The sequence below is a fragment of the Cucurbita moschata genome, unplaced genomic scaffold (assembly GCF_002738365.1).
Source record: "Cucurbita moschata cultivar Rifu unplaced genomic scaffold, Cmos_1.0 Cmo_Scf00002, whole genome shotgun sequence".
Lineage (NCBI taxonomy): Eukaryota > Viridiplantae > Streptophyta > Magnoliopsida > Cucurbitales > Cucurbitaceae > Cucurbita > Cucurbita moschata.
The window spans coordinates 4,216,411-4,230,283 of record NW_019268518.1 but is presented as its reverse complement, the minus strand read 5'-3'; the positions used below and the strand labels follow the sequence as shown (position 1 = coordinate 4,230,283).

General features: G+C 32.3%; 1 protein-coding gene across 1 annotated transcript; it reads right to left on the bottom strand.

Moving 5' to 3' along the window:
• Positions 1-9,100, bottom strand: LOC111456383 (cyclin-A1-1-like). Its single transcript, XM_023098227.1, has 11 exons — positions 8,872-9,100; positions 6,262-6,325; positions 2,598-3,361; positions 2,117-2,432; positions 1,883-2,019; positions 1,356-1,582; positions 1,110-1,262; positions 830-1,013; positions 445-579; positions 287-354; positions 1-229 (listed from the first exon to the last, which is right to left on the bottom strand). The coding sequence occupies exons 3-11, from the start codon at positions 2,811-2,813 to the stop codon at positions 226-228; spliced, it is 1,440 nt and encodes a 479-aa protein (XP_022953995.1). The 5' UTR covers positions 2,814-3,361; positions 6,262-6,325; positions 8,872-9,100; the 3' UTR covers positions 1-225.
• Positions 9,101-13,873: the final 4,773 nt, after the last annotated feature.

Genomic DNA, 13,873 nt, shown 5'->3' with positions numbered 1-13,873 from the left:
AAGTAAAAAAAAAGAATCTATGTAAAGATTTCTCGGAGTCACTCCCCCTTCATTGCCCTTTATAACATCAAATTATGAGGAAGGATGACAAACATATGAACTGATCTTTGTACAAATCTCGGAATTTTCGTAATTAGCTACAACATTACAACCATCCGCCAAGATCCCGACATTATGCAGAAAGAAGCAGTGGCAGTTTATGTCTCTCTCCAATCTTCACTCTCTCTACCTGCTGTTAAAGTCAGACTGCTACTAATCAACTGAGCATTGGAATTCAAATCTCTACTGCGTTCGATTCTGGAAAAACTCGGTCGGTATTGTCGGAGGGCAGTACTTGGTTGTCACATGTTTGTACTGAATCAAAAAACACCAACATATCAGCATAACAACGTATGACTAACTTAGAATCATGTGCTGTCAGGCAGAAGTGGATAAGAAGCTGACCTTATGCTGGCTGTATTTCTCTCTGATTGCTGGTAAGCTTGAACTATGGCTGTTACAGCAGAGGCGATGCAAATCCTTAACACAGTCGACGAGATCGGATGGCTGGTAATGTGTGTAATGTTGCAAGGTGAGGTCCTGTTCCAAAAGATGACAAGAGCAGGATGAGCTTAATTGGTTAATTCGTTTGTTTTTGCTCGTTACATACAGCCATCAGCCTTTTGTAACAGCCCAAGTCTACTGCTAACAAATATTATCATTACGTATTGCTGTCAACGCGTCTACTAGAGGGAGTTTTGCACACCCTTAAAAGAAATGTTTCGTTTCCCTCTCTAACTGATGTGGGATATCAAAGAAATACTAGAGGAGATAGAGGATGGTTCCATACCCATGGTCTCTTAGTCGGGAGAAGAATGAACTTCGCCAAGAAAACCGCTGAGGCAGCTATGAGCGACGGGGCGTAGCAGAGCATATTGTATTCTAAAAGAGACAATTCAGCGATGAAGTTCGACAAGCACTCCAACTGCATCGATGAAACCTCATCGACGCCTCGAGCAACACGAACAAATCGTCTGCAACAAAGAAGCAATGGTTCAGAATTATGAGCTCATTGGTGAAATGAAATAAAGTAAAGTGAACATCACAACAACAATTCATTGACTGACTACCTTAAAAAACATTTGGGTGTTGGAGCTGTCATTTCAAACTTCAAGTAATTCAAGACAGATGATTCCATTTGCAAAACCTCTTCTTTGAAGTATGTGTTATCAGTTATGTAACAAAATTCTTCCACTTGAGGTGCACAGATCTCTTCATATTTTCTGGAATAATGCACATTTCTTACAGTCAACATCAGACGATCGAATCGAAAAGAAAACGAAACGGAAAGATCACCAATGGTATCGAATTCTTACGAAGCAATCATCATGCAAGCAACACCAAGCAGCTGTAACCGTTGTCGATCCATCGAATTCCCCGATAGGTATCGATCGATGTAGTTCACAGTCAAGTAAAGAGTATCAGGCACAAGCCTGTACTCTTCTGCTACCTCCACGAGCCAATCAATCAGTATGGCTCGCATATTTGAATTTATATCCTTCTGAACTTTTTCTATGAAATCCGTAGAAGGCCTTTTCTTTGCCTGAACCAATAACATTAAACAATTAAACAATTAAACAATCAGACTTCTGTTAGACAAACACGACTCTCCACAATGGTATGATATTGTCCACTTTGAGCATAAGCTCTCATGGCTTTGCTTTGGGCTTCCCCCAAAAGACCTCGTACCAATGAGATAGTATTCCTCACTTATAAACTCATGATCTTCCACTAAATTAAGCAATTAAGCAAGGTGGGATTCACTCCCAATAATACTCCGACAACCTCAAAACTAATTCTGAAGGCATAACAATGGGTGTAAATTAAAGAAGAGAATCATCACCTCAGATGCTCGCAAGTGATTGTAAATATCACAAGCAATTGTAGCACATTGTTGTGGATCCATGAAATCAGTATCAACATCAATGATGCAGCCATCTGTTTCCATTTCTGCTGGTACATCTCTGTTGCATATGCTTCCTGCAAATGGCACCAAAACAGCTGCTGAGAAATCTATACAAAACAAGAACAATTGGTTTAAAAAAACACTTCCTCAAGCATTTGTCCATGAGCTCACCTTTAATTGGTACGTGACCTGAAATGCAGAGACTGCTTTTAGTTTTCCTCTCAACAGAATCTACTGCTGGGACGTCGTTATTGTCCACATACTCGACGTCGGGACTCTTAAAAGAATCACAAGTAGACATAGTTTCATCCATGGAAACTGAAGCTCCATCTGATTTAGTTGGAGAGACAGCCATACTACTTGAGACAGCAATCGCATCAGTTCTTGATAATGTTGTGACATTGCTAGGGACAACTACACTGGTCGTTTTGACATCGAGCAATGTCGGTGTCTTTCTGGTCTTGACAGCTTTGGTTGCACAGGGTACCTGGAAACAATAAAGGGTACAGAGATTCAGCAATAAAACTGAGCTCCATTGACGAGATTTAAACAATTCATTTCAGAAACACCCAGAAAGTCAAATTCCAAAAAAAAAAAAAAACGAAACGAAATGAAGCCAGACAACAAAAACCATCAAGAGTCAAGTAAGTACCAAAACAGGGGGCGGAACAGAGCTTTTCGCAGCACTATGAGACGCATTCTTAAGATTCGTTAAGTTACCAAGTGGAGCTCGTTTCTTCGCCAAATGCGGCGGAACCACCATAACTTTCCCGACATTGTTGGTCGAGGAAGCCGAGGACGCTTGTCGTTTAGCCAACGACGAGGACGTCGACGACGAAAACGACGAGCGGCGATTATGGGCAGGCATAGCGGATCAAACCCAGATGAGAATTTAAGAAATTCAAAGAAAACTAATAGAATTCAAACGAATCTCTCTTCTATGCCAACTCCAACCTTCTTGGCGTGAGAAGAGAGGCACCAAGAAAGCGCAGAATCAAAATCAACCACCAAAAGAAAAAAGTGGGGATGGAGGGAAACAAAAGACAGTTAAAGTTCTTGAGATTTGAAGAGAATTTGACCGATGGGGTTTGGATTTAAAGAGAGACACAGAGAAAGAAGAAGAACAGAGAGCGTTAACGAAAATGAAGGGGAGAGGGCAAGTGTGATTTATAATAAAGGGGATTTTAATTAATTACGGGTTTTTTTCTTTAAGGCGGGGAATTTGGATAATTTTGAATTCAGGCAGATCCTGACCGTCGATCCAAAACTCGGTATTCGTTAGGAGCGGACATAAGAGATGGAGCCCATTTGGGTTTCGCCTGCGGGTTTCCCTTTGAGCGTCACAGACGAATCTGATACCTCCATCTGTAGGTGTCCTTTGGGTTTTGTTCCCTCTGTGTGGGTCCTTTTTGCAACCTTCGAAAGTCACAGGAGCTGTCAGATTACGGTTCAAGTTTATTTGAATTTGAATTCAAAACGGTCACTGAATCTGTCTTTTTCTTTTTTTTTTCTTTTTTTTTGCTTGGTCGTCTTTTTCAGCACCCCATGTTTCTCTCTCTCTCTCTAAGCAAATATTTAAAAAAAATTGTTTTTTATTCTTAAAAAAAAATAATTAATCATGCATTTATGGAAATTAAGAAATAAAATAATGTTATTAAACCGAAAATAACTCTAAACTTCGGGACCATAAAATAAACGATAAGTCAAAGATGAAATATACAATTTAATTACTTCATTTGTACGCGAAATATAAAGTATTTTTATCTAAGATAAATTTCAAAAGAAATGAAAATATAATAATAATAAATAAATCAAATAAATTTGTGCTAAAGCCAATGAATAGTATTTAATTTCTTTTATTTTCCTGCTAAAATAATTTATAATAAATATAGAAAATTCATTAAAAAATTAGTTTTGAAATTATTTAAAAATATAGAAAAAATTAATTTTGAAATAGAAATGGAAAATGCCCCACCCGATGGAGACACCTATTGTCTTCTTATATGTTTGGATATTTTTAATTTAATTTTTGTTGTTTATTGGTTTTCCAACTCAGAGGCAAATGCCTCCAATATTAATTCAAAATTCAACACTCACTCACTTTGAATTTTGAATTTAGCCTCCTGTTTGTTATTTAAATATTTTATTTTAATCAGGATAATACAACAACGTTTCCTAATAAATCCTTTTGTTTATTTCAATTTTATTAAATTAGATAATAATTTTTATTAAATGTTATAATTTCTAATAATTTTTATTAAATGTTATAATTTCTATCTTAACATTAAAATCTTACTAAACTCATTAATTTCAATAATATCAAATTTTTATAAATATTTAGCTCTAGTGTCATTTTCTTTTTAATCTTGTCAAAGTATATTTTATAATTTAATGAAAACATATATAAAATGAAACAAAAAATTAATGAATTTTTAAATAAGAACTAAGTTTAAAGGTACATTTGTAGCACTTAACTAAATTTATGAAAATATTTGATAAATTGAAATTTTAGAGTTGAAATATAAGGTGGAAATTAATTTTTTCCCTAAAAAAATGAAAGTATTTGCCTCCTCAACTTTTTCAAAATAACATCAACATGGGTTTGTCCTGTTTTTAGTCTCCACGTTTTTAGTACTACAATTATATCTTTAATTTGGGAGGGAGTAAATTTGATTTGTTGCAAAATAAAATAAAATAAAATAATATTAATATTAATAACATTAATAATATTAATTAAATTAAATTAAATAATAGGTTATATGGAGATTTATTTTTTATTATTTATGTAGAGATTTTAAATTTTAAAATTTTTATGTTTGTGGCAAAAATGGTTGGATAAATCCATGAATTTTTAATTTTAATTTCATATCTAATAACCTTTTATATTAAAAAAATGTTCATTAAACTTTCAATTCTATATCTAATAGATCAATAAATTTAAAAAATGTCTAAGAACTTCAATCGAGGTGTTTATAATGTTTAAAATTTTTGAAAATTTAACTAAACTACTATATGTCAAATTGAAATTTAAAAATTATAAATTTTTTATTTTTGTATCTAAACACAAATAAATCACTTAAAAGTATTATGAACATTTTTATTTTTGTTGTACTTATTGTTTTCTACTAACAATTCTTTTTGTGAGACGACTTTCAAAAGTACATAGCAATAAATTTTGTGCTAATTTTGCACCAAAAAAGAATCTTCTATTATAAATGAATTTTCTACTTTTTGTCGATTTTCTACCGACTAAGAAGGAAAAATGTGTGATAATTTTTTTTTAATGTAATATGTTTTAAAACTTCAAAATTTTTAATAAATTCATGACTTTGAATTTTGTATATAATAAATTCTAACATATTTTAAATTATAAAACTTAATTGATATATAGAATTCTAAAATACTTATTTCATATTTAGTATAGTATAAAATTAAATTTTCAACTAAATAAAATGCTTAAGTGGATAAATGGAAAAGCTGTGTAAATCTATTAAACATTTTTTAAAAAATACAAAATTTCTTAAACCAACTTCAAAAATATCCCGAGGAAACCAAAGATCTAAAAAGAGAATTTCAAGACAATGCGCATCCTACACGGCTACTCCAATAGAATACAGAATCTTCAATCTCAAAGCCTATCCCTTTTCAAAACGTTTTTGAAAATGCCTTTTCAATTGAATATAGACAATGGTGTTTCTGGCTTTGACACACACACCTTTCTACAACTATAAAATTTAAAACTTAGCTTGGAATTTAAAAATATTTGTAAAAGTAGTATCGAATCATAGAATCTCATATAGTCTGGGAAGGCATGAGAGCTCCATTTTCTATATTTGTTATCAAACTCATTTGATATGAGAACAAAAACAATTTTAAAAAACAATAAACCAAAAATCAAAATGGATATTAAATGGGATAAGATCCTTATTTTTTGTTTTTTGAACATTATGCTTGTTGTCTTACAATTGTTCCTCGTGCCATGGTCCTTAGTTTTAAAAAATTACTTTTTTTCTTGATTTCAAAACTCGACAAAAAAACCTACTTTATAAATTTAATTTTTAAAAATAAAGAAAACAAAAATCAAATGGGCCAACAAATTACTAATTTTTAGTTTTAAAATTTCACTTAGAATTTTGAAATTGTTGGTAAAATATTGATAATGAAAATAAGTAATATGATTTTATAAAGCGTAACTACTAAACAACCTAATGCATGATAGACCCATAAAATATTTGGAAATCTGAGCCAATAAGCAGTAAGAATGGAGCATAATTTTGAAACTGAACAAAAGTTTCAAGATCTGTAGTAAAGCATACCTGTTAAAGTTGACGTAATAGATAGCAAATTGAGAGGAATTTTCAAAGACGGGATGCATAAGTCCTGCAAATGAATTGAAATCCGTGCAAATTAGCTTTAAGTCGTAAATATGTGATGGTTAAAGTTAAAACAATATGCCACTGTCGAGCATAATCAACGAAGTTTACAATAAACTGCATATGTAAGGCCAAAACAGTCATAAGCTTGGCCAAAAATGTATGGTAATGATTAAGAAATTAACCAAGCAAGGTTATTGGTAAGGAGCCAATTTTCCTTCTAATTTTAATCTACCAACAAACTTTTCTGTCTCCACAATTACGTTGGTTATATGTTATTTGTTATTGTAACCGTCCAAGCCCAAGCCCAAGCCCCTACTACTAGCAGACATTGTCCTTTGTGTGCTTTTACTTATGAGCTCTCACTCAAGGTTTTAAAATCCATCTACTAGGGAGAGGTTTCCATACCCTAAGGAATGTTTCGTTCCCCTCTCCAACCGATGTGGGATCTCATAATCCACCCCATTGAGGGTGTAGCATCCTTGCTGACACACCCCCTGGTGTCTAACTCTGATACCATTTGTAACATCAAGTCCACTGCTAGCAAATATTGTCTTTTTGGGCTTTCCCTCAAAGTTTTAAAAAGCGTCTCCAGGGAGAGGTTTCCACACCCAAAGGAATGCTTTGTTCTCCTCTCCAACCGATGTGAGACTTCACAATTATGTCTAAATTGACATTACAATCCCAATCAAAAGACAACCAACATCCCATATTTACTTAAGAGAAATAATACCTTTCTGTTATCTTAGAAACATGCCCATCTTCATATTCATATTTTCATAACCGTACAATATTATTTGTACTTATATAACCAAGAACTTCTGTGAGACACTAATTACACTTCTAGCATGCTCAGCCTAACTTAACAAGTTTTGCACCAAGACAATACAGAGTTGTCCAAACGAAATGAGTTCTACCTGTTTGTTTTCACTAGGGACGGTATACATTAGCTACAGTGTACACTTGACTTGATTCTTAAATTAAATTTAAAAAAGCAAACAAACAAAAAGAAAGGGAGTGCTTTCCTCCAACTTGAAAACTTAGTCCTAGATAATACTAAGCTGTCTAAAAGAAATGAGTTCTACCTGTTAGTTTCACTAGGGACGGTTATACTAGCAACGACGTACACTTATTGATTCTAAAAATTAATTTTTTTACTAAAAAAAAAAAAAACAAGCAAACAAAAAAGAAAGGAAGTACTTTCCTCAACCTGAAAACTTAGTCCTATTTGGTAATGATTTTGTTATGAAACTTTGAACAAGTTTCGAAAAAATAGGGGCACCTTGCGTCCTTGAACCGATAACCATCTTTCGGCTAACCTAGCCTCCTCCGTCCCTCAGGACCAACAAGGGGTAGTACAGGAATATTTACCTATTGTCCATCGACTACACCTTTCGGCCTGATCTTTCAAACCCCGGTTCAAACAGGAGAAGTACGCCATGCTAATGTGCCTTGGATGCTAAATTACAAGTTTAGTATTTAAACTTTTAGCTTTGTGTCTAATAAATCTTTAAACTTAAAAAAATATCTAATAGGTCTCTATCTTTCAATTTTATGACAATAGATCCTTAAACTTCACGTTTCATAAAGACTAAAAAGTCTTTAGACTCTCCCAATTTTGGAGTTTCAAAATTCGAAGTTCAAAAAAAGTATGAATATACATTAGGGAAGGGGCATTTGTGCGTACTGTTAAATTTTAACTGGATAGATCTTTTCATATCATTTGTTGCGAACAATACAAAATCGTAGCATGTTGTGTAATAATAAGACGAGATAACAACGCTTTACACTACAACCAACACAACTCTGATGCCAGAATGACATTTATCGAGTGCATCACTGCATCATGTAGAATCTGATAGGCAGATTCAAAAAGTTTGAACTAAAAGCAAAAATATGAGAAATGAAATGCATAAAATCAGATAATGTCGTTTGAAAGAAAAGTTAACTGAGATTTGATATGAAGTAGAAAAGGATAATATCAAGACGGACTTTATCTTTTGTTCTTCAACACAAGAAATTGTACAAAAACAGAATCAGCCGAACTTTATGACCAAGAAGCTCTTCATATGGAGGTTTAGACATTATAATGCGATTTTCTGTATCCTAAACGAAACATTCTACTACTGCGATTCTTCATTGTGCTAAGCTAATACCTCCATTCTCTATACAAGAATTAAAACTTCCATTCTACGATATTAATTCATCCTCTAATTCGTATCAATAGTCGATGAATCAAACTAAAAGGCTGGCCTACGTGTTAGAGTGTTGATAAAATTCGTTCTGGCCTTATACTCCCATAGATCAAAAACACAAAAGCAATGTAGATTTCTTCCCTGTATCTCGCCTTCTTTTTTATTTCCGTACCATTACACTTCTAAAACATTCTTAACTATACTATACACTTCGAAACCAGTAATCGTTTCAAAAATAAACCAGAAACTACAGCTGCAGAATTCACAATGTTGCTAGTTAATACAAACTAACAATCAGATATTTGTTTGCAGAGACATGGAGAAGCAAATAAGTTAAAAATTCAACACAAATGCGTACCATAGGAATCCGCCGATTTAACCTTCTCCGAAAAAACATTGTAGAGCAACGAGTTCAATCTCGATCGAAAATTTCCTCGGCGCAAACCACGAGTGCGTGGAACTAATTCCAGTTCATCCGATCGATTCGAGTTAAACTGATCGCTGAAATCACAAAATCAAATGAAATGGAAGAAGAGTAAACTGTACCGAAACGGACAGCGGAATTTTGGCGGTTTTGTGCTGCAAGAAATGATGGATGGTTCCTTAATCATTGTACTTTTCTCCGCTCGTAGACGTAGCGTAAGAAAATGGATCTGAACCGTCGATTTGGACCACGGAGATATTTTCTGCCGTTTCTTAAACGAACTCCTAATCCTCACCCAAACCGAACCGATATCCGGTTCATATCCAACCGATTAAGGACTAATACATGTATTCTCCACTATTTCATTGAGATTCGAAGTCATCAACTTCAACTTCAACGGTTTCATGCTCGGAGTCACTTAGAGTGTTCTTATTATAGTCATAGACTCCACATTGACCGTTGGAAACGACTATCAATACTTCAAACGCTAAAGAGTAAAGGAAGAATTTATTCGAGGAGGGACTTTGTCAAGAATGCGAAATAGAGATCAGAACAGAAGATTTACTGATAAGATAAGGAATCACTACTGTGAATGTTTGATTAATCCACCACACCTAAATGTTATGAAAGTTATCTTATTTATAATCAAATAAATTACAAGGATATGGAAATAGTAATAAATGGAAATAACAATAAATGGAAAGATATCTATAGTAATAAGGCAAATATTAGATATTTGCCTTATAATAAAATATCAAATATAATATATACGGGAAAGTATAATTTATTACTAAATATCCTTAACAACTACAAGGGGAGTAAGATTCGGATTTCCTTGTTGATCGAATATCTCAAGGCAAGAACATTGTTTGAAATTCTTGCCTTGAGATTCGAATCACTCCACAGGTAAGATTGATCATGTCTAGCTTGAATGATTCTTGTTGATCAAATATCTCAACGTAAGAACACTTGTTTGAAATTCGAATCACTCCACAAGCAAGATTGATCATGTCGAGCTTGAATGATTCTACATGCAACCTAAACTACATAGAATTGCAAAAAAAACTTAGTCATTGGCTAAAAAATAGCACAAATGCTTGTTTTACTATATTTTCCCAGTCTCCCTTACAAATACAACATAAATTACTCCAAATTATAACCCACCCAAAATTTATAACAATCAAACTTCATTCTTCTTCAATGTGGCATGGATTGAAACATCTTTTTGATAATTTTGACAACCTTTTCTTCACATCTTCAATATATTGTAGGATTGATGTCTTTTGGTTCATATCACTTACAATCTCATTCTTAACTTGGTATCAGAGCAAGAGAAGAGAAAGAATAGAAGAAAAGTGACCGAGATTGGAACAGAGGATTTTCGATCCCACTTCGGTTAACTGACTCGTATTTGATTAGCTAGATGGTGAGACATTAGCTTACAATAACGAACCTGGTACGTGTTCCAAATAAAAGTTCCTTCATTTTTTAGTTTTTTGTCATTGTTTTTATTCTTCCACACAATAAATTTTAAAAAATTATTCTATTAAACTTTTTTGTAGTTCAAAAACTAAGTAAACAAAAAAGGAAATTAAAATAATTAAATATTAGAATTTGTAATTTATGAAAAATACATTCGAGTCAATAAAAAAAATCAAATGACAGCACGTGGAAATAAAATGATTTATTGCCTCACGCGCGGAAGGAGACGCACTGCCATCCGAAGCCGAACGGGAAGGGCTGGGTCATGCTGGGCCGTCGCATTCGACTTGTCGTTTTCCAACGGACGACATATGTTCATTTTTTTAAAAATAAATTTATAAATCATATAATATAAAAATAAAACCCAACACATTTGGCAACAATACTTATCCACCACCATTTTAATCCCAAATAAAATAAATGCTTCACATTTTTTAAATTCAAACAACGAACCTTTTAAAAAATGTATCGGTACATTGAACCCGACAGTTTGATAGTCTGAATCCACTCAGTCCATATAGAAGTTAGGTTAGGTTAATTCTTCTGAATCCGAATAGATTTAACTCGGTTTTAAGTTTATTAAACAAAAACTTCGAATTGACTGAATCGAATAAAAATTGATATATTTTATACCATTTAACTTTTTATTTCCGTTAACTCTGGTATAATTTTTAATATTCAAATTAAAAAATATTGTAATTTCATAATTCAATCATTCACTAATTTAAAAAAAAATAATATTTATCAAAATTCAAACAACTTATTACATTTAACTTTCTCGTAACAATAACAGTATAATTTATTTTTTTAAAAATAAATATATTGTTTTTCGTATCCGCTCGAATGCATACCCTTTAAGATTGAATAGAGATATTTATATGACACCTCGAATTAGGTTAAAAAGAAACTGAACAAGGCAAAAACATGATCAAACGAGCCATGGACACACAAGGCGCTTCCTCGTAAGGTCAACTCCAACCCTCTCTTCTTCTTTGTTCGGTGGCTCGATTCTTTTTATATATTAATCCGATTTTAATTAATTTTAATGAGTGGCTTAGAAATTTTCACACGTAAGTAAAAGACAAAACATGTTAGAATGATTCGTCATGTTTAAAATGTCTCCTAAACTTTTGTATAATAAATTGTTTTTTTTTTTTTTTTTACTGTCTTCAATGTCAACTTGATACTCAAAGCGGAAAGAAAGCACGTGGGTAGTGCGTGACCAATTGTTAATGGCACGTGTTGTACATAATCTCATAATATGCCACCCTAATTGTGTTTATTAATCCCTAATCATAGTCAACTAATTTATGAGTTTAATAATACTCTTACGTTATTAATTATCCAATAGGAACGCATCCAAGCTTATTGCATTTTGTTATTGCCTAAATTCAACGGTATTACATAAGATGCTGTATTCTATATGACATACGCATAAGATTCTTAAGAATTTAGTAGGAAAATTATTAGAAAAAAAAAAAAACCGCACTAAATTTTATATTTAAGAGGCTACAAATTTTTTAAAAATTATGAAAAATATATATTTTAAGAATTTAGATTCGATAGGTTACATATTTGTTTTAAACTGTAACAGCCCAAGTCCACCGCTAATAGATATTATTTGTTTTGACCCGTTACGTATCGTTGTAACTTCAAATGCGTCTATTAGATATAGTTTTTCACACTTATGAGAAATTTTCATTCTCATCTCCAACCGATGTCAGATTTCACAATCCACCCTCTTTGAGGGCCTAATATTCTCGCTGGCACACCGCCTGATGTATGGCTTTGATAGGCGGTGTTGGCTTTGATACCATTTATAACAGCTCAAGTTCACAGCATCACCATCAGCATGGTTTTAAAACGCGTCTACTAGGGAGATGTTTCCACATTCTTATAGAAAAATGTTTCATTCATCTCTCCAACTAATGTGTGATCTCATAATTCACCCCCCCTCTTTCGGAATCCAACGTTCTCTCTGGTACACTGCCCGATGTCTGGTTCTGATAACATTTGTAACAATCCAAGCCCACGATTTTACAACACGTCTTCTAGGGAGATATTTTCACACCCTTACGAGAAATGTTTCGTTCCCCTCTCCAACTGATGTAAGATCTCATAATGTCACTCGACATAAGATTACTCAAAGTTGAGTACACCTAACTATGGACTTCTTATGATTCAGTTCTTAATCGTTTCTAACTATCATTTTCTTAAAATCACTCTCATTCAGATGTACTCTACCTCTCCTTTGCTCGGGTATCACAACAATATACCATAATATCCTTTAATCTCGTAAATATATAATGAAAAAAAAAAAACTATTTTTTCAATTGCATTTATTTGAAAAAAAAAATCTTTAGGAAAATGTATATATAGGATGCAATTACCCTAGGTGATCATTGCCAAGAAAGAAGAAAGCAAAACCTCATTAAAAGCTCCCTTTTCAGCTCTATGTCTCAGTTCCATACTCTAAAAATGTCTAAAAAATTCGACAGCTACACATACTTATATACTTGGGACAGCATAATGATGGGAGGCATGGAACATGTCTATATTTATTTTCAAATTTTAAATTAATTAATTAATATGTAAAATGACGGACTTATCCCTTATCATTTACGCGTACCTTAAATTAGTCATATTCTTTTCGAGTTTATGTTTAATATACCTGATAGAGTAACGGCATTTCTCATGCAAACTCGAATATTTTTTAAATAATATACAAAAAAAAAAAAAAAATTAAGAGTATTTCCTATAATGTAATCACACCAAACAAAAATCTAAAATGCCATAACATTTATAAAGTCACGAAAAACTTCAACTACGAGATGATATTAATTTTAACATTTATTCAATATTATAAACTAAAGCAATTAAATTTTAAATGTAATGTTAAAAGTGACTCGAGTATAAAACATATTTTTTGTCTTTTTTTCTTCCATTAATTGTTTATTAATAAACTAAAATAATCTGCGTAGTAGTCATATTAGGTTACTCGGATGTCATTATCATATACCATAGGCCCTATTAACAATTAAGAAAATATACCCATTTTTGGTGTATCAAGATCATATAATAATTTGTGAATTCATATAATATAAGGTAGCTTGAAGTGGATGACTAACCATTTATCTTTAGAAAAAAAATGACATACTCATCTATCCACTCATCCATCGATTTATTCAATAATTTAGATTATTTAATACGTGAAAGGATATTAATTTTCATTTCAATGAGTAAGAAGATAAGAATCGATACGAGCATAATTCAGTAAAAAAACAAAATATCAAATATCATTTTAGTTTATTTTGGTGGTCGAGATTTTAAATATTAATATTTATAAATTTATATAAATAAAATTTTGTAAATTAGTTTTATTTTTAAATTTAATTAACATTATAAATTTATAAAACTCAAAAAAAAAAAAAAAAAAAAAAAAAAAAAAAAAAAA